The sequence below is a fragment of the Capsicum annuum genome, chromosome 2, assembly GCF_002878395.1.
Source record: "Capsicum annuum cultivar UCD-10X-F1 chromosome 2, UCD10Xv1.1, whole genome shotgun sequence".
NCBI classification, from domain to species: Eukaryota; Viridiplantae; Streptophyta; class Magnoliopsida; order Solanales; family Solanaceae; genus Capsicum; species Capsicum annuum.
Window position 1 is genome coordinate 96,937,190 of NC_061112.1, and position 21,810 is coordinate 96,958,999.

The following is a 21,810-nucleotide window of genomic DNA, read 5'->3' on the forward strand; positions in this document are numbered from 1 at the left end:
TAATCTCTTTTTCTTCTTTTAACCAAAATTTACTAACGTGAAGTAAAAAATAATAAATGACAATTTATGGCGGAAATATATCAACTTTGTTTTGAATGAACTATGTTATAGAAATATAAGGCCTAATACATTATGTAATTTAAAAGTGAGAAATTTAATATTTTTTTCTTGCCATTCTGATTTTCTGTATATATCATATAATGGCTATTATGATTTTAATAAATTAATAAAAAGTGGTCAATAAAGTTGCATATCAAACATAACGTAACGATCCATATTTACGATACAATAATATTCAAGGAAAATCAATATCATCAATAAAGAAAAAGCAAAAAATTAGCACTAATCTATTCAGAAATAATTCATCCATAAATTTTTTTAAAAAGACCAAATTCAATAAAATACTTAATTCAAGTAAAAGTAATTAAGAATTTTCATCAACAAATTTAAGAATATATAAAATATATTTATATCCATCAAGCATATTTATCAAAATATATTTACTCTATTCAATCGATTATGGTTAGATAAACTTATTTAGCTCGTGCTTGTGGTATTTTTATTCAAATTTTAGAAGAATAACAATCATAATAATTAGTTTGTTGTTAATTATTTTATCAATTGAAGACATATAAATTATTTTCTCAACATTTGGTTGTATGTTAGTAGGTAAATTAATAGTTGAGTGATTTTGATAATTTTAAAAGGGCTTAAAATCATATATTTCTTTTATATGAAGTCTAAAATTTTTTTTCAAAAAGACATAGTCAAATACAACTTCAACTCCAACTTCATCTTCAACACCAACTTCAACTCCGAAAAAAAAGTAATTTTCATGATCAAACGACTACGACATGAAGAAACTACTAATACAGTAGTACTAATATGTCTACTACAACAAAGCAATGAATTTTGTTTAAGACTAACTTTTTATCATCTAAAATTAGAAAAAGTGCAATTAATAGTATTTTAAAAAAACATTTTAGAAATAAATTGAGGCTTCAGCTCCATTCAATTTTTACAAAATTGGTCAAATTTATTGTTTGGATTATTTAAAAATATCTTTGAATACATTATTGGATTTTCTAAAAATAATTAAGTACGAGTGTACGACACCAACACTAACATAAGTACAATAATATTTTTGAAGAGTATTAACACATTAGCTTAGTTTGTATAAAAAGTGTATTAATTTGGAAATGTAATGACGTGTCTCCTGGTGAAGTTAACATACGAGGATGACAGAGAATGTTATAAGAGCAAAGTGAGGGGAAATAAAAAGATCCTTCTTTGATTGGAGCAAACACAGAAATTCACTCTCCCTTCTTCTTCTTCTTAGGGTTTTAGCAATCCACTCCTAGGGTTTGGTCAAAATGGTGGTTGACCATGCTAAGAAATTGAAGACGACAGTTGAGGAAAACGCAGATCAAATTGACACTCAACTTGTTTTCTCCATTGAGAAACTTCAAGAAGTTCAAGATGAACTCGAAAAGGTTTTTTTTTTCAACTCTTTTCATAATGCATGTGGTATTTTTTTCTGGAAATTGTGGAATTTAGTAAAAGAATATACCCTTTTGTATGGTTCTGCATTATGGGAATTGTTGAAGAGTTTTTTTTTATTTAAAAATTTTGTTTGGGGCTAGATGTTTCTTAATGGCTTTTATTAGTTTGAGCGAAAGAAAAGATTTTTTTTTAGGTTTATGTTCAAATAGAACAAATGGGCGCTTTTTGCGGATGATGTGGTTTTGATTGACGAGACCCGGGGAGGTGTGAATGATAAATTAGAGGTGTGGAGACAACTCTTGAGTCTAAAGGGTTCAGGTTGAGTAGGAGCAAGACCGAATATTTGGAATGTAAGTTTAATGGCTCGAGGGAGCAGGACGAGGTGGTAGTAAGGTTGGATTCTCAGGTGGTGTGTAAGAGGGATAGTTTCAAGTACCTCGGGTTCTTGATTCAGGGGAATGGTGACATTGACGAGGATGTCTCTCACCAGATTGGGGCGGGATGGATGAAGTAGAAGCTCGCCTCGGGGGTGTTGTGTGATAAGACGGTGCCGCCCAAGCTTAAAGGCAAATTTTACAGGGTGGAAGTCCGCTTGGCCATGTTGTAGGGAGCGGAGTGTTGGCCAGTCAAGAACTCTCATATTCAAAAATTGAAGGTGACGGAAATGCAGATGTTACGTTGGATGTGTGGTCTTAATAGGGGGATAGGGTTCGGAATGAGACTATCCGGGAGAGGGTTGGAGTGGCTTCGGTGAAGGACAAGATGCGGGAGGTCCGTTTGAGATGGTTCGGACACGTGATGAGGAGGGGCACAGATGCACCAATTTGTAGGTGTGAGAGGCTTGCTTTGGATGATTTCAAGCGGGGTAGGGGTAGGCCAAAGAAATACTGGAGAGAGGTGATTAGGCGGGATATGGAGCAGTTACAGCTTACTGAGGGCATGACCCTAGATAAGAAGAGCTAGAGGACGCGTATTAGGATAGAAGGCTAGTGACTATTAGGGTAGGTAGGGTAGGGCATTACCTGTTTGGTGTATTACTCTTGTTAGGCTACCTTGTTGCATGCTGTATTACGAGTGCCTACTATTCTTTCTTTACTTTCCATTGTAGGGGTGTTTTTTTGTCTTGCTATCTTGTTCCATGCGTTTTGTACGGTTGTGATTACTTATCTTATCTTGAGCCGGGGGTCTATCGGAAACAGCCTTGCTACTTCTCCGGAGGTAGTGGTATGGACTGCGTACATCTTACCCTCCCCAGACTTCACTATGTAAGAATACACTGGGTTTGTTGTTGTTGTTGTATTAGGAATTTAGGATCATTCTTTTTGTGGAATTTACGGTTAGCTTAGATTTTTTTGGAGATGTTGTAGAGTGAGTAGACAGATTTGAGTGTAAAGCAGGGGAGATATCCGAAGTTTGTTGGTGGACAGAGTTGCCCAGTATCTGGGAGGTATACCCTGTGTAATCCCACAAATGGGGTCTTGTGAAGGCAGAGAGGTTGTTTACTCGACTAAAGTAAAATAGTTCTAAGCGGGTAATGAAAAGGAAATACCCAAGGCCCTGGACGTAATGGGCATTCTAGACCAATGAAGGCTGAGAGGATCTCTTAGCATATTATCATAAGCATTTCAATAAGTATTTGCAGAAAAAAGACCTATTAAAGAAAATCCATTTAAAATATAATAAAAATTAACCAAGTGTTTGGAACAAAACATTTAAACAACATCTACCTAGGTCTACGAAGCCTCTAACTTAAGAGTAAAATATCTAAGTTGAGACATGGCCCTGAAGGTCTAATATGAAGAAAAATCATATGCCTTCCGAAAGATGGAGGGTTCATCAATTGCGTAATGTGATTAACCTAGGTGTAGTTAACACCTTTTGGGTCAGTGGAGAAGAAAGTAAGTAGGAAAAAGAAGAAGAAGAAAGAAAGAAGAAGAATGAAGTTTACAGGGAATGAGAGGTTCATATTATTCAGTTAGTAGTTAGTTATCGAAAAAATATTACATGTAGTAGGTATTTATAGAGCACTTCTATGAGTAGAGATCATAATTAACTAAGATATTCACTATCTACTGGTTAGTTATAACTAACAACTTGCTAGTAACTAACTCCTTGAAGCTAAATGCCTACTCCAAGAAGCTGCTAGCACTTTGTACTCTTAACACTCCCCCTTAAGCTAGGAAGCAGTGAATATGTTACACATTCTTAACTTGGAGCTGAGATAAGTTTGTTGAACTCTGTTAAGCCCCTTGGTGAACAAGTATGCAGGTTGATGTTGAGTTGATATGCAGGTAGTTGAAACTATCCCTTGTAGAATCTTTTCCCTAATGAAAAACAATCAATGTCTATGTGTTTAGTTCTCTCATACTGGATTAGCAACTATCTGTAAAGCTGACTTACTATCACAATAAATTTCAGCTGGAAGAACTAAATCAATACCAATCTCCTTTACCAATCCTAGAATCCATGTTAACTCAGCCGTTACATCTGCCAAACTCCTAAACTCAGCTTCAGCTGAACAGATACAGTAGCTTGTTTCTTCGATTTCCAGGACGGAGTCACCAATCTTCACTAGGTATCCAGTGATAGACCTTCTGGTTTGAGGACATGATGCCTAATCAGCAGCGCAGTAGGCACTTACATGCTCATTAGCACCACGGGAGAGAAGAATGCCTCGTCTTGGTTGGTTCTTTATGTATCTTTCCACTCTTATTGTAGCCTCTATATGAGATATTTTGGGATCTTGCAGAAACTGACTCAGTGTTTGAACACGGAAAGAGATGTCTAGCCTAGTCATTGTTAGACATAACAACTTCCTAATCGACTTTCGATATCTTCCTTGATGTGTTGGAGGATCAATTTCTGATTGCACATGTTTGATGTGATCATCAAATTCTCTTATAGTGAGTTTCACATTGTAGTCAATAGGTGTCACTGCAGGCTTGGCTGCTCCAAGTCCTAAATCAGAGAACAATTCTAATGCATACTTTCTTTGATGCATTAAAATTCCCTTCTCAGACCTAGCAAACTCTATACCAAGGAAATGTCTCAGTTCTCCAAGTTCTTTCATTTTAAAAGCTTGCTGCAGAGTTACTTTTGTTTCTTCTATCAGCTTTAGAGTATCACCAATGATCAACATATCATCAATGTACACCGGTATTAGTACAATACCTCACTTGTCTTCGTAATATACAATGATGGATCATATTTACTCTGAACAAATTGAAACTTCACCAAGGCATCTCATAACTTTGCATTCCACGGCCTCGGAGCTTGTTTCAATCCATATAAGGATTTGACAAGTCTGCACACTACATTCTCCCCCTGGCTTGCAAATCCTGCTGGCATCTGCATGTATATCTCATCAATAAGATCACCATTCAAGAAAGCATTATAAACATTCATTTGATGCACAAACCATTACTTACTTGCTGCAGTTGCCAACACATAGTCTATACCTTCTCTTTGGCTATGCCCTTTGGCTTCTAGTCTAGCCTTAAATCTCTCAACCTCTCATGAAGCTTTATACTTAATCTTATAGATCCACCTGCAACCTATAGATTTCTTCCCTTTAGGTAGTGTAACCACATCCCAAGTGTGATTAGATGTGAGAGCTTCAATCTCACTTTTCATAGTAGCTATCCACCTAGGGTCTTACAGGCTTCTGAGTATGTATTAGGTTCAATAACAACTGAAGAAGATGCAACAAACTCCTTGATATCTATCAGACAACCTACTATATGACACATGATTGGAGATGGAGTAAGAAACATTCCTGTGAATATCCAGAGATACAAAATTTGTCATTCGTACCGGAGGTTTCCTTTCTTTGGTTGATCTCCTTTGTTCCTGCACCACCACTTATGCAGGTGGTGGCACTACTTCTTTATGTATACCTTGAGGTTGTTCTTGTGGAATATCTGCCTCAAGCTGCTGTGACTCATGTAGTACATTATGAGGTTGCATATGCACTTGGTCATTACACCAAATGGTCTGTGGAGATTCTAAAGAAAATAAATGATGTGTAGAATTAGATCGAGTACGTTGCCCTTTGAAAGGGAAAATGTCTTCCCTAAATGACACATCTCTACTTACAAACGCCATCTTATTAACTATATCATGCAGTGCATACCCCCTTCTGAACCTCAGAATAACCCAATAGAACAGTAGACTTAGCTCTAGCCATTAACTTATCATGTTCATTTAGCACCTTGGCATAGCATAAGCACCCTATATAACTCTGAGGTGACTATAACCTGGTATTGTGCCATATAACCTTGAATAAGGTGTTTGATATTCTAGGACTGAGCTTGGAAGCCTGTTTATAATGTAGACAACAACTAAAACACAATAGCCCTACATATGTATTGGTATCCCTGCTTGAAACCTAATGCTTTTGTGACTTCAAGTATGTGCTTGTGCTTCCTCTCAGCCACACCATTTTGCTGAGGTGTGTGTTCACAAGTGGTTTGATGTATAATGTTTGAATCTTTAAACAACTTATTACACATTGAACTAACAAACTCAGTCCCATTATTTGATCTTACTACCTTAACAGTTTTGTCAAATTGAGTTCTTCATAAGCAATGAATTGTTGAATGATCACACACTTCAGATTTAAATTTCAATAAGTAAACCCAAGTAAATCTTGAGAAGTCATCCACAATTCAACAACAACAACAACATACCTAGTGTATTCCCACATAGTGGGGTCTGGGAAGGGTAGAGTGTATGCAATCTCAGGTGAAGTAGAGATACTGTTTTCGATAGACCCCCGGCTTAGGACCGATAACAGTATAACAAACACAAAAGATAAGTGCATATAAACTAGTACAGTACGCAAAATAAACTAACAGTATAACAAACACAAAAAATAAGTGCATATAAACTAGTACGATGTGCAAAATACCCACAAGATAATACTACAGTCACAACACCACGAACAAGAAACTCCAGACGCAAAAGAACGCTCCCCTACTATTACCGATGCACTCCCATACCCTAACCCTGTACCCTAATCTACGTCCTCCACACTTTCCTATCAAGGTCATGTCCTTCATAATCTGTAACTGCTCCATATCATGTCTAATCATCTCCCTTCAATATTTCTTCGGTCTACCTCTATCCTGCCTAAAATCATCCATAGCCAGTGTCTCACACCTCCGCATTGGAGTATCAGAGCCCCTCTTCATCACGTGCCCGAACCAACGTAACCTCACTTCTCGCATCTTGTCCTCCATCGAGGCAACTTTCATCTTCTCCCGAATAATCTCATTCCTCACCCTATATTTCCTGGTATGTCCACACATCCATCTCAACATTCTCATCTCCGCCACCTTCAACTTTTGGATGTGGGAGTTCTTAACTGGCCGACACTCCGCTCCATACAACATGGTCGGCCGGACTACCATTCTGTACAACTTACCTTTAAGCTTTGGGGGCACCTTCTTATCACATAGAAATCCCGAAGCGAGCCTCCATTTCAACCACCCTACCCCAATACGATACGTGACATCCTCGTCAATCTCACCATTGTCCTAAATCATAGACCCCAAATACTTGAAACTCTCCCTCTTCTGAATGGCCTGAGAGTCCAGCTTCACAACTACTCCAGCCTCATGCGACACATCATTGAACTTACACTCCAAGTACTCTGTCTTGATTCTACTTAACCGAAATTCTTTAGACTCAAGTGTCTGTCTCCATATCTCCAACTTATCGTTAACTCCACCCGAGTCTCGTCAATCAGTACCACATCATCTGTAAATAACATACCCCAAGGCACCTCCCCTTGAATATGTCGCGTCAAAACATCCATCACCAAGGCAAACAAAAACGGGCTAAGAGTTGATCCCTGGTGCAACCCTATCAAAACTGGGAAGTGTTCCGAATCTCAATCTACCGTCCTCACACGAGTCTTCGCACCATCATACATATCCTGAATCGACCTAGTGGATGCCACAGGCACCCCTCTAGCCTCCAAGCACCTCCACAGAATCTCTCTGGGAGCTTTGTCATATGCCTTCTCAAGATCAATAAACACCATGTGCAAGTCCTCCTTACTCTCCCGAAACTGCTTCACTAATCTCCTCACAAAGTGAATGGCCTCAGTGGTCGAGCGACCTCGCATGAAATCGAACTGATTCTCAGAGATCGTCACGATCCTTCTCATCCTCAACTCTACCACCCTTTCCCAAACCTTCATACTATGACTCAATAACTTAATACCTTTATAGTTGTTGCAACTCTGGATGTCTCCCTTGTTCTTATACACTGGAATCATCGTACTCCACCTCCACGCTTTAGGTATCTTCGTCAACCACTCCAAACCTGCCTCGCTAATGCTCTTCCAAAAATCCACTGGAATCTCGTTTGGCCCCATCGCCCTACCCCGCCGCATCCTACGAATAGCTTCCTTGACCTCCCCAACCTTGATACGCCTACAATAACCCTAATCGCGACACTCCTCAGATTTCTCCAAGTCCCTCAACACGAAACCTTTGTCCTCCTTGTCGTGCAAAAGTTTATGAAAATAAGACTGCCACCTTTCCCTAATGAGGTCATCCTCAACCAACACTGTACCATCCTCTCCTTTGATGCACTTCACTTGGTCAAGGTCACGAGCCCTCCGTTCCCTGGCCTTGGCAAGCCTATACAACTTTCTATCTCCGCCTCTAAAGCCGCATACAAGCTCTCAAAAGCTGCCGTCTTAGCCGCTTTAACCGCTAACTTAGCCTCTCTTCTAGCTACCTTATACTCCCCCTTATTCGTCTGCCTTTCCTCATCATCCTTGCTCTCAACCAACTTAGCATAAGCCACCTTTTTAGACTCCACCTTTCTTTTAACCTCTTTGTTCCACCACCAGTCTCCTCGATGCTTGCCAGATCGACCTCTCGAGACCCCCAACAGTTCTCTAGCGGTCTCCCTAATGCAACTGGCAGTCGTCTCCCACGTACTATCCGCACCCCCTCTACCCTCCCACGCCCCTACTCTTCAATTTCTCCTCCATTTCCAAAGCACTAGCCACAGTCAAGCTACCCCACTTAATCCTGGGCCGAGCCTCCACATTTCTCTTCTTTTTGCCCTTATAAATAACCAAGTCCATCACCAATAACCTATGCTGAGTCGAAAGATTCTCGCTAGGTATGACTTTACAGTCTTTACATAGCGCTCTATCCCCTTTCCTAAGAAGCAAAAAGTCTCTGAATCTTGGCCACTAAACTACAAAACGTAATAAGGTGTTCCTCCTTCGGAAAGCTTGAATTCGCTATCCACAACCCAAAAGCCCTAGAAAAATCCAAAAGAGAAGCTCCTCCTTCATTCTGCTCCCCAAAACCGAAACTGCCATGCACATCATCATAACCTCTCGACAAAGACCCAATATGCCCATTGAAATCCCCTCCTACGAAAAGCTTCTCAATGCTTGGGATGCTACTCACCACCTTATCTAAAACCTCCCAAAAGTCCTTCGCCTCCTCGTCCAAACCTACTTGCGGGGTGTAGGCACTAATAACGTTCACTGTAGACCCTCCAATGACCAACTTAATAGACATCATCCACAATTGTCAAGAAAAATCTTTTATCATTCATAGTGGAAATTTTATAGGGGTGGACATTCAGTTTGTTCGGTTTGGTTGTTTAATATCGGTTTGAATTTTCGGTTTTCGGATTGACGAAAATGACAACCGTAACCAAATCGAAATAATTTTGGTTTGGGGTTATTTTAGATTTTTGTTTCGATTTGAAGATTAAAGTAGTGAGCCTTTCTTATTGGGCATTTAAAATTGGTGATTCTTTTGAAAAATGATTTTTTCCAATCTATTTTTCATTCCCAAATATAAATAACTCAACACGCATGAAATGAAATAACCATAAGTTTAACATAATATATAACTGCAGTCGGAAACTCGACACTCGTTGTCTCGTCTCCTCAAAGCGCCGCGGAAAGCCTGAAACAAGTCAACAACCAGTGTTGAAATGAACACTTAGGGTTAAGGACATAACTCGTAATTCGTAAGACGTTTGACGGTTTGGGTTACTTATTACTTCCTCTATCCCATTTTAAGTGTTGCCATTTCCTTGTTGGTCCGTCCCAAAAAGAATGTCATCTTTCCTTATTTGGTGACTATTTAATGGCAATATCTCCATTTTATCCTTACTGGGTCCCACTTAATAAGAAAAGACAACTAAAAAGTAAACTTTAAGAGGGGTAATTTTGTAAACTTAACAAAGTCATCACTCATTTCTTTAATTCCGTGCCTGATCAAAAGGCGACACATAAAATGGGACGGAGGGACTATATATTATATTTTTATACTGAATATATATAATTAAAAAATATATATTTTATATATATAATAAAAAAAATATATTATTTATATAATTTAGTTTTTTCGGTTTAACTGACTTTTATTTTTGGAAAAAATCGAAAATCAAACCGTTTAACCGAATTTCTAAAATTTAAACTCGAAACCGATCCGAAAAACCGAATAAAATCGAGAAACTGACACCAAAATTAAATTTCGGTTTGGTTTTTCGGTTTTTTCGATTTGAACCAAAATATGCTTAGCCCTAAAATTTTATAAGGACCCCACAAGTCCATGTGAACAACATCAAAACAACTGATAGTATTAGTACTGCTACTCAAGAAAGGCAATCTATGCTGTTTTGCACTAGGACATACTGTACAATTTCTTACTCTGTCAACTATTATTTCTCACACACTAATCTTTGCAGTATACTAGAAGATACATGACCAAATCTCTTTTGCCACAGATCTACTTCTGTTCGACTGTTATTGTCTTTGCTCATACATGAACCACCAGCTGCTTCACTTGCCAACATCTTGACTGCACTCGTCATTTTGATCGCTGAGTAGATATAAACCTCCTTCTAGTCTACTCTCTCTCACCTTTCCAGTAGAGATACCCTGGAAGACACATAAATCAGGGAAAAATTCACTGAGCACTGCCACTCTTTTGTCACTCTAGGTACCGATAGTAAATTGAACTGAAACTCGAGCTAGTGCTACACATTTGAAATGACGTTCTCTTTGTCAAAGAACATGTCCCCCCCTATGTTTAACTAAAGTTGTATCACCATCAGGAAGCTATACTTGTTTAGGCATTGCAGGATTCAGTATTGACTTTTCTCAGACACCATATGATTTGTGGCATCAGTATCAATTATCCATCATGTACTTCAAAAGATACCAAAAAAACATTACTAATACCTGTTGCATTGGCTGATTCGAAATCATTTGCTGCTTTTCTGTTCTGACTGATCAGCTGAACTATTTGTTCATATTGCTCTTTAGTGAAATCTGCAGTTCCCATCTGATTTATCTGAGACATCTGCAGACCTGTGTTTGAATAACCTCCTGAGACATGAGACTGAGAGCATTGTCTTGCACCTTGAACACCTGTGCGTTGACTGCTTGGGCCAGCCACACCATGATTACCAGGCTGAACATAAGACCCTTGTCCTGAGATATTATCTTGATCTATCACTACATTGGATACTGCACCACCTTCCATTTTAGGCGTCTTTCTGTTCTTGAAATCAGGTGGATACCTAATGATCTTCCAACAATTATCCTTAGTATGTCCCTTCACTCCATTATAGCTCTTTTTAAACCTCTGAAACTGACTGGTTCCACCTGCATTCCTTGAATACATAGCAACATCACCTACTCTTGAATTCATCACTGGATTAGCACCAAGAACCCTGCAGTATTGACCACTGACTTGTGGCTTTCATCACTCAAGATCATGGCATAAGCCTGATTAACCATAGGCATAGGAATCATAAGAAGAATCTGACTTCTTGCTTGAATATAAACATCATTCAAGCCCATCAAGAACTGAAATAACTTCAATTTTTGTAAATGCAATACAAATTTTCTTGATTTATCCCAATCACAACCAGATGCAGGCACCAAAGACTCATTCTTCCCACAAATCCTTTAGTTCAGAGAAGTATGCGGACACAATTGCACTGTCTCAAGTAAAAGTAGCAATCTCCTTATGCAAATCTGAAAGTTCTAGCACCATCTATCCTATGAAATCTTTCATGCATATCATCCCACATTACCTTAGCAATAGCCGCATACATAATTCCACCAAGCAATTTTTCGACACAGAATTCATAATCCAAGATAACACAACTGCATTGACCCTTTCCCATTGATTTCCTAATTCTGCAGGAAACTTATCTTTGATACATGTTCCATTAATTAACCCCAACTTGTTTCTTCTTAGCAATGCAACTCTCATAGAACGAAACCAAATAGAGTAGTTTTCCATACCTGCTAACTGGAAAGAAACAATTTGAATACCACTCTGATCTACTGGACCAAGAAACAAGTAGTTTTCCATACCTGCTAACTGGAAAGAAACAATTTGAATACCACTCTGATCTGCTGGACCAAGAAACAATGGATGATTATAGTCAATTGTTGTGAGTTACTCCCTCATTCTCATCACCTCTTTCAACATTTGCCATAGCTGATTTTTAACTAAACAGAGATGAAATAACATAGAATCACTCCCTCAAGAATTTTTAGATCACCAAAATAACAAAATAACTAGAAAATCTCGACTCAAGATAGATCAACAGCAGACGTGCACCTTGAATCTTTACACCAATCAACGAACAATCACCACCGAGCTATAGCTTCTAGCTTTGTGGCTCTGATACCATGTGATTAACCTAGGTGTAGTTCACACCTTTTGAATCAGTGGTGAAGTAAGAGGGAAGAAGAAGAAGAAGAAAGAAGGAAGAAGAATGAAGTTTACGGAGAATGAGAGTTCAATATTATTCAATTAGTTATCGAAAAAATATTACATGTAGCAGGTATTTATAGGACACTTCTGTGAGTAGTGATCATAACTAACTATGAGATTCACTATCTACCAGTTAGTTATAACTTACAACTTGCGAGTAGCTAACTCCTTGAAGCTAACTGCCTAGTCTATGAAGCTGCTAACACTTTGTACTCTTAACATGTAAGTTGTCCCAAGGAATCCTAATGATGCACAGAACCATGAGGAAAGCGTCCAGGAACGGTCAGTACGACCAGTATTGGTATGCGTATGCAACCTGGGGAAAAGACAGAGCAGTTTAGAAATTAAGCCATAAAAGTTTTAACATAAATCATAATAAGGAAAAATATGGGACAAGTGACTCAAAAATATAAGACATAACCATTTATTAAAATTTTAATCCTGAACTATGTAGTTTCACCGACATCAAGGTACCTACGGGCTATATGGGTCCGGTCCATACCCAACTGGTGGAGCCTCAATCCATGTTTGCATGAATTGAGATAAACGTCATTTGACTATCATATCATATGATCCGATCATAGAGGAAACATCATAAGGTTGTCCCGTTAGAGAGCCAACCATCCCTATGTCGGCAAAACATAGGTTTCAGGCTTTGGTCACTAGGACTTAACTCTTCTCGGTGAACTACATAATTCTCTTTAAGCCCAATTAAAATATTGTTTATAAACATTTATCCCTATAGTTTTTCATAAAGGCATTAACATTTTGGTATTGTCGTACCAAGACTTGCAAGTCATTCATATCATGCCAAAATCATTATCATAAAACATTTATTGACTATTAACCCGTCATTCAAAATCATAAACATAATCATCGTTAAATTTTCGTAAGAGTCTTAAAGCATGTTGTAAGATTCACTACTTTCTGTAGTTCAAAAGGACGGGTTGACATACTTATCCGTCGTTGTAATTCAAAGCGTGTAGAAAGACTTGGTAACCATAGTTCCACTACTCATAATCTTTAACATTCACATTTGAATTATACCAATCACTCTTTCAAATAGCACTACTTCTTCAAAGGTAGCGGTATGGACTGCGTACATCTTACCCTCCTCAGACCCCACTTTGTGGGAATACACTGGGTTTGTTGTTGTTGTTTTTGTTGTTGACTCTTTCAAATAGCCATTTCCAAGTCTCAAAACCCTCAAATAAAGATTAGAAAACAATTTGTACAGAGAGGGAGAAGTAGAGAGTGTTCAACATACCTTGTGTAAGAATTTGGGAATAACTCTTGGAATTGAAAATCCTAGCTTGAAATATATGAAACCATTTAATACTTGACTTGAATTTGTTCCACGTACCCTTGATGACGAACTCGATGGTAGAATATTGAGAATAAACTTTAATCTTTGATCCTTCTTGAAAATTTAGGATTGGAAGTTTGTTTTTGTTTTTTGGGAGAGAAGAGGAAGTGGGGGATTTGAGAATCATTTTCTTAGCTTAGGACGATTTGGGGGGATTAAAAATAGGTTGGGAGATTTGGAAGTTGACCCAAGTAAGAACATCTACTAAGACTCAATCGGTAGGAAAGTTCTCATCTTTGAGCTAGGAGATTTCTATGACCTCAATTCATCTCCAAGTTTGTTCCCACACTAAATTGATCTCAACACTTATAAATAAATATAAATCATTAGGTTTGGGCCTATACACGTATGAAGAATGGTTCAAATTCTAGCCCGAAAGTGTATGGTGTTACAGTTATTGACAATAATTAGAGAAGATTTGAAGTTTGTTCCTCCCACCGTCCAAAATTGCCTGGTCTTTTTCGCTTTTAGATATTCAAACTAAGTGAACTTTGACCAATATTTTAAAATGTACTTTTAACATGAGAAGAATTGCAACTTATAGTATTTTTAGTATGGTTTTTGAATATCTTAGTTATGGTTTTAAGATATCGAGTTGATCTAACCCAGTTTAGCTTCAAAAATTAATCAAATTGACTTTGAAAAAGGGAGAAGTTGGGACGGAGGGAATGTTAAATTCCTCTGTAATTGGAAATGATTAGTTGAACAATTGTCCTTCTGTTTTTTTCTTAGCATCGAAAAGCAACAAAAGGAGAAGACAAGAAGCGTTTTTTTTTGCTAGGAGTAGTACACTTGTAACTTCTTAAGATAACGTGATGGATCGAATGGAACAAAAGAGGGGTTGGTGCTTTTAGTTCTGGATTTTTGAAGTTGGGTTTTATAAGCAAATGACAACCTTTCAAATCTGGCTAGCTTTTAATACACTTCAACATCAAAAGGGGATCATTTCCAAAACACTAAGGCACATAATCTCTGCTGCTAGCTTTCCTGATTTTATTCTGACGTGTCATTGTTGATGGCGGTATCTGCGGTAGTATAAACAGGAGAATAATAAATTGGCAGCCGCTTGTTAGAGATTACTATCGGTTCAAATGATGGACCTTGGGCCTAATGCAACCCCAAACACTAGCTCATGAGATAACTTTGCCCTAAATCACATTAAGAGACTACAATCCATACCCTCAATCAATGTGTTACTATCTGATTCTCTATGACACTGCCTAATATATCTCCCTAATTATCTGTCGCGTCATTGATTTTTTTTTACTCCTTACCGAATTTTCTTTCAATAACCCATAATCCCCTCATCCTGTAGAAATCTGTCAACTAATCACTCATTGTAGCTTGCTAACTGCAGTTTTCACCCAATCCACTGTCAGCCAGACTCAATGGGATCCTCTAATGTACAATTCACTTTATCTTCTTAGATTTGAATGAAACTTTCCGTATTAAATTTTGGCTATTTGGATTTATGACATCCATTACAAAGTATTAAGTGGATTCGAAATAAAGCATTTAATGTTGGATCACGGACATAGAAATCATGCAGTCTTTATTAAAAAACGAAATAGAAAGTAACTGCATTTCAGAAAGTGGAGGAAATCAGGCTAGTGTAATGAAAGGTGCGAAAGACGAGCAAATTCCATTCATACATTAGTACGTAAAGACCAATCCATTTGCGCCAAGAACTGTAGTGAGACTGGCAGCTCAAGTCATAACCTAGTTCAATACGAAAAAGAATCATTGTTTATAAAAAATCTACAGATAAATTGTGAAGACTTATAATGGTAATAAATCATGTAAGAAGGGTCGGATCTATGTACAAGCATAGGGGTGCCATGATGCTCGGACGTCTCCGTTGAAACTATTTATATGTATATATGTTTTAGAATTTGTATAAATATAAAGCCATGCTAATGGAGTGACCAGTGACTGTATAGTGCCAATGGCAAAAAGTCAAGTTCCGTTTTCCGGGGTCATGAGTTCGAATATCTTCGACATTCTTTTGCCAAATATCTAAATGATGCTTTAATGTTTTATAAAAATTGTGGTTTAGAAGAATTGAGCCCAAAACCTCTCCTAAATAAAGACTCGCTTAAATCAACGAGCCAAGGCTCTCCCTGTGGACAAAGGCGATGTAAAAATCATTTATCCTCTCTTCTGTAAATATTGAAACCATGCTACTGTTCAAAGGGTGTGTCACCTGAAACTTGAACATCCTAGATCCACATCTGCATGCAATGAACTATGATTGTTAATAACTGATACAGTGTTATGGTACTTTTCTATCTAAGTCAGTTCCGTTTAGAGCATATGGATATGATTGTTAACAATTGATGAATGCTATGCTTCATTTCTTTTTTTTCTTTTTTTTGGATGACTAAGAATTCCCTTAGGGTTAGCAGTTATGCTTCACTTTCCTGTTGGACTTTTATTTACATTACTTTTAAGATCAATGGTTTAAATTTAGGATTGAGACGTTATTGATTGACGTAGTAGGGTATCTCAACCTGTGTTTTAGACATTGCAAGTCTGGAACTAAAATATTCCTTCTATCCCAATTTATGTCACTCCTTCCTTTTTAGTCCGTCCCAAAAAGAATTAGCACCTTTTTATATTTAGTAGAGTAACAAATCAACTTTAAATTTCTCAATTTACCCTTAATGAGATTATTCTTTTTATGAATTTTCAAAAGAACATGAGATGTTTTATAGCGCACAAATATCTAGCTGTGTTTTCTTGGTCCGATCCTTTCAAAGAGAAGTTCTTTTGGAAGTTCCTAATGCTCATGTTATTGACTTATTGACATGTGGCCCACCTTCTATGAGTACATATATACATTTCTCTTTGGCAAGTACAGATTTTTATGGCGTTATCGTCATTGCAAAGTGTTAACCATGTCCATGAACGAGGTCTATCTGGAAAACACCTATTAACCATAATAAGCCATCAAAGCTGTTCACTTTAAATGGGTCTGTGTAACGACTTAGTTTGTAGGCTAAAAGAGTAACATCTTAATTGTCTAACATATTTTTATGGTTAAGTTTGGTCTGCCAGATCCAATTACTACTATTTATTTTGCAAGATACTTTTCTTTTGTCCTCATTAAAAACTTGTCTGCTAGAGGAGTCACTTGAACTCGCTGCCAGTCTGCCTGTTGATATTTTGGACAACCAACCAATTGACGGATATTGTACTTACTTTCAAAAGTTTGCTGGCAATGTGGTGGTTACTCTCTTACTTATTTCTTTTCCTTTTCTGATCAAAATGCTTTTGCTTATTTATTTATTTATATACTACAATATGAATTATTAATGTCAATGATGATGCTTCGGATGTCCGCTACAAGAAAGAATAGAGTCACACACTGAACATGCCATTTAAAGTCCATATTGCTTTAAGGTTAAAGATGACTCCTAGAGAGTTACCAAAATACGCCGTTCTTTTCTCCTTTCTCTTTTGTTCTTTTTGGGTACTTGATTTGCAGGTCGGAGCTTTTCTTGCTGGGCAAACTCATGAGGATGATTTCAGAATACATGATTTTGAGTACAATGGAAAATAAGTTAATGGTTTAGATTTGGGTTACTGTGTTCAGCAAGATTCAAGTTCTAACTGTGGCTTTGAAATTCGAAGTCCTTAAAACACGTGTTTCTTGATATCTACTGCATGTTTTAGTGACATACATTAGCCAAATCATTCTCTACCAATTACTCGCACTGTAGTTTTGTCCAGTTGTTATTAGCTTTATAACATACACATTCTTTGACAGTCTGATTCCCTTGTTTGGTCAACTTAACACTATAAAATAGTTAATGGCTCAATGGAACTGTTTCAAGTGCTTCTCAAGTGATCGTGTTAATTGCATCTTAATCTGTTTAGTAAATGCTGTTAATAGCTTTTGCATTGTACCATCCATTCTTGATTTGCACTGTGCAGGTTAACGAACAAGCTAGTGAGGAGGTATTACAAATTGAACAGAAGTATAATGAGATAAGGAGGCCTGTTTACGAGAAAAGGAATGAAGTCATCAAATCAATTCCTGACTTTTGGGTTACTGCCGTAAGTTCAGTCAATGTCTTTTTGAATTTCAATTAGCATCCCTGTGGTGGAAAAGCAATCCTACATTTTTCTGTAAAAATAACTTTTGTGTATGCAGTTCTTAAGTCACCCTGCCCTTGGTGAGCTTTTGAATGTGGAAGATCAGAAGGTTTGACATGTTATTCAACTTCGACTTATTAGAGAACTTTCTTTGGAATGTCTTAAATGTTTTGTGATATCTTAGTATAGTGTCTGTTATTTAGGTGGTTGTTCTTTGATATATTATGCGAGGATGGTATCTTTTTCTTAACAATCTTCTTCCTTTGATTTAGATCTTCAAGTACTTAGATTCTCTTGATGTGGAGGATTTCAAAGATGTTACATCCGGTTATTCCCTTACTTTTGTAAGTTCTTTGTTTTTGAAGACACTCCTCTCTACTGAAAGGCTGTACTAAATATGCATCAACAGTTAATATCATCGCATAGAGTTTGCAACAAGTTGCTGATGACTTTCTATTTTTTTCTTTCAACCTGCAGAAATTCAAACCAAATCCTTATTTTGAAGATACAAAACTTGTCAAGACATATACATTCCTTGATGAAGGATCAACAAAGATAACTGGTACGGCCATTAAGTGGAAGGAAGGCATGGTAATGGCTACACTCGTGTAACTTGCTATGTGTTAGAAGCCTCCTTTTCTTCTTCCTAGAGGCCCCTTTTCCATGGAACCTTGATGAATAACTGTAATTTGAAGGGTGCGGCATATGGCGGTAATCCTGAGATGAAAGGAAACAAGCGGCCACCATCAGAGGAAAGGTACTTGTTGCTCACTTTCTTGAGAATTTAACTAACCTTCTGGGCTTGCTAATTCCATGCTTTGAGGTAGGAAGCTCCCTGATATCTGACAAAATAGTCTCTGTGGATTTACAAAGATTATTCAAGAAAAGATTTGGAAGGAAAATGAAAATCTGGTCCAAGGAAGATTATGTACTGATAATTGTTCCATACGTTGCTTGGTTAAATATTCTAAGACATTAACATATGTCTAATTTCTATTGATATGGTGAGAAGATGTATCTGAGATCTTTTTCTATCACCAATAACCTTATGCTGATGGATGCAGCTTTTTTAGTTGGTTTTCTGAAACTCAGCTTAAAGATATTTCAGATGGGCTTAGTGATGAGGTAATTGTTGTATCTGGCTGCTTGAAACTATTTATTTGTCGCATTAATTGCTGATCTTTTGATGAATTCGTATTATATGGCACCTTCTGTTAACGGTTGATGAGATTATTTCATCTTTTGCCCTTTCTCTGATTTTCTTATCAGAAACTGAATACATTGTGTACTGCGACAAACTTAAGCTTGTAAAAGTCCAGTTTCTTTCAGATATTATATATGTTTCCCTGTGACTGCAGGTGGGAGAGATAATTAAGGAGGACTTATGGCCTAATCCGCTGAAATATTTTAACAATGTAGTAACATTTTACCCTTTCAAGATTATCTGATGTGATTTCCTCTCTGTTACCTTCTTCAAGCTAAGAGAAATTCGTGTTCTGCTTGTAGGAAGCTGATGAAGAAGGTTCTGATGGAGAAGAGGACGATGAAGAGGTAAATATTGATGAGAATAGACTATCTTCATTTTTAAAGTTGCTTGATTTGGACCTTCTGTCTTGTGCTACGCTTTTCTGACTAACCTATTAGATCTTCTGATTATTTTTGGTTAAATGTACTATGATGTTCTTGCTGTCCTTTGATCCATTCCTGTCTCACTGTTTCCTTGTTAAAAGTCAAAACCTTTGTTCACTAAATAAATGGTGCATATGTCATGAAACAAACATTCAGAGATGCATAATTATCTCCTAAACATTTTAGTGTTTGGGTTAGCCATTTAGCTGAACTGGATATCACAAGTACTCGTGTCTCGATTCCAATGATTAACCGTTTCCTTCAAGATGCTACGGTCAGAACCACACAACTTAGTTATGGTATATATACAAACTGATGCGTTGTGGTGAATTCAGTTGCGTCTTGGATTGCTTTAGTAATCGATGGTCATGGTACTGTTCAATCCGTATGATTTATTAAACCCTTAAAAGGAAAACAAACACATGCCCGAAAAAGTGATGGGACATAGGCAACAGGTAAAAAGAGGGCAGCTGAGGCATTAGGGGAGGAAATCCACACCTTTTTTCTGCTGAAGTGGGGAAGAAATCTACACTTCTCAAAGAAAGTTATGCTTCCAGGACAGAGAATTGACATTATCCTCAAACCCGTGTATTCATCGTTTACCACTAGAAAGTTGTTACAGCTTGTGAAGGAGGGGATTTCAGGGTAAATTGGGACAAAAACGTCTTGGAGTCCCATACATGTGGTCCGAGTTTCCATAGAAGTCAAAAGGCCCAAAGCTAGGAGATTGCATATGCAATACCTAATCTTTTATTTGGATGACTTCTGCTGAGGAAACTAGCTCATTGCTTCCCGCCACATGTAAATAAAATATGATTTTAGGTGTGCTGAATTGCTAGAAAGTTGCCACTCATGTCGTCTATGTCCTGCAAAAAGCAGTTATATGATCCAGACAACAGTCAAACAAGTGATTTACATCTATAATTACCGCTAATATGTCCGAACCTTTTCTTAATGGCTCTGTGTTATATTTATATATGGGATTAATAATATTCACTTAAATGCTTATCTCATCCTTTTAGTTGTTATTATATACGCGCTGTCAGTTAAAGTTTGGTTGTTATAACATCTTATATGATGGGATTTTGAACTAATCTGTTATTCTTATTGATCAGGGAAGCGACGATGTTGATGAGGAAGATGAGGATGACGGTTGAACTTGCTCTTAGCTCTTTAATCTACCCCTTCTTCAAAACTTTGCTTAGTTTGGTGTCATATATAATTCAGTTGTGGCATATTCAGCCTTGTAGGTAGCTTTGACATCGGATAAGACAGTTAAAAAACCTATTATGTAGCTATCCAACTGCTGGTGGATTTACCTGGGATGCATATAGTCGTAGATGCACCAAAACTTTTCAATCCCTGCCTCATTTGATTGGCAAGTTCTTTAGTAATCTGGTTAAAGGATACCATGGTGCTCCACAATGTGATAGGTCTAGATCAGTATAGGAGCTTTTAAATTACTCATTATATAAAGTCGTGCATGGCTTCGGACTCTTAGGTTAAAATCTGCTCTTTGATCGGGGAGGAATTTGGCCTTATTCTCAGGCCTGGTGTCTCGGTTGGTTGATTGCTATACCTGCAGGCTTGTTTCCTTCTTTTTTGAGAATGATTGCCCTGTCGTTGTTTGTGCCCCGGGAAGCAAGGTCTTAATTTGCCTTTTCTCATTCCCTCCCAAAATTACAAATTCACAAACACTATGTCAGCAGTACATTAGCGATCAAGTGCAAATCCTTTTGGTCTGTCAGGTTAAAGCTCGCTGTTTAATCAGTGATTCATAGGGCCACCAAATTCAGGAATTTTACCTTATTTGCAAAGCTGGTGTCTCGGTTGCTTTCTAACTCCCACAGGCACATCTTGGATAAAAATCTCTTTGAGGGTTTTCTTTAGATAATGTAGTAGTATTTAACCAACTTGGTTTTGGCACGACTGTTGAAGATCACTCCAAAATTCACTCATCAGAAGAAAAATTGCATTCGAAAGCTCATCCTGATGCTTGATAACACCCGGCCAGGCCAAAACTAGAACTTCTCCAACTTATTATGGGACGTGCGACTACACAATCAAGAGGTTTAAAATTGTGTCCAACAATGATATGGTTCGTTGAATACGATGCTTCATTGAGTACGAGAATGTTACTTATTTTTCTTTGGTTTTATTCACTTTCAACCTGTTGTGACATTCCCGCTACGTTTAATATTTGCCAACACATCTAGGTTTTCACGGACCTCTAAAAACTCCAAACACGTAAAATTGGTCTCTCATAATTATGTGAACCCAAACGGACCATCTTGTGGCTGCAATTTCTGGGGAGATTGAGAACCAAATATTTGCTGTTGAAATGGGGCATACCTATGTCTATGAATGTGCTTTCTGCTCTTTAGTCCTGATACTAATCACTTATTTTTTTGAGTGTTCTTACACTCAAAA

The 21,810-nt window shown here is 37.5% G+C and overlaps 1 protein-coding gene across 1 annotated transcript; it reads left to right on the forward strand.

The window, feature by feature from the left end:
- The first annotated feature begins 1,211 nt into the window (after positions 1 to 1,211).
- On the forward strand, positions 1,212 to 20,739 carry LOC107858781 (NAP1-related protein 2). The gene is made up of 10 exons (XM_016703567.2): positions 1,212 to 1,493; positions 17,590 to 17,712; positions 17,810 to 17,860; positions 18,024 to 18,095; positions 18,229 to 18,342; positions 18,447 to 18,508; positions 18,816 to 18,876; positions 19,110 to 19,166; positions 19,258 to 19,302; positions 20,496 to 20,739. The coding sequence occupies exons 1-10, from the start codon at positions 1,374 to 1,376 to the stop codon at positions 20,535 to 20,537; spliced, it is 747 nt and encodes a 248-aa protein (XP_016559053.1). The 5' UTR covers positions 1,212 to 1,373; the 3' UTR covers positions 20,538 to 20,739.
- Positions 20,740 to 21,810: the final 1,071 nt, after the last annotated feature.

What these genes read in the sequence shown, in the direction of transcription:
- LOC107858781 (XM_016703567.2), top strand. Translation starts at nt 1,374, where the DNA reads ATGGTGGTTGACCATGCTAAGAAATTGAAGACGACAGTTGAGGAAAAC. An exon ending in CAGATGGGCTTAGTGATGAG is followed by an intron (nt 18,877 to 19,109) that starts GTAATTGTTGTA and finishes CTGTGACTGCAG; the next exon opens with GTGGGAGAGATAATTAAGGA. An exon ending in CGCTGAAATATTTTAACAAT is followed by an intron (nt 19,167 to 19,257) that starts GTAGTAACATTT and finishes TTCTGCTTGTAG; the next exon opens with GAAGCTGATGAAGAAGGTTC.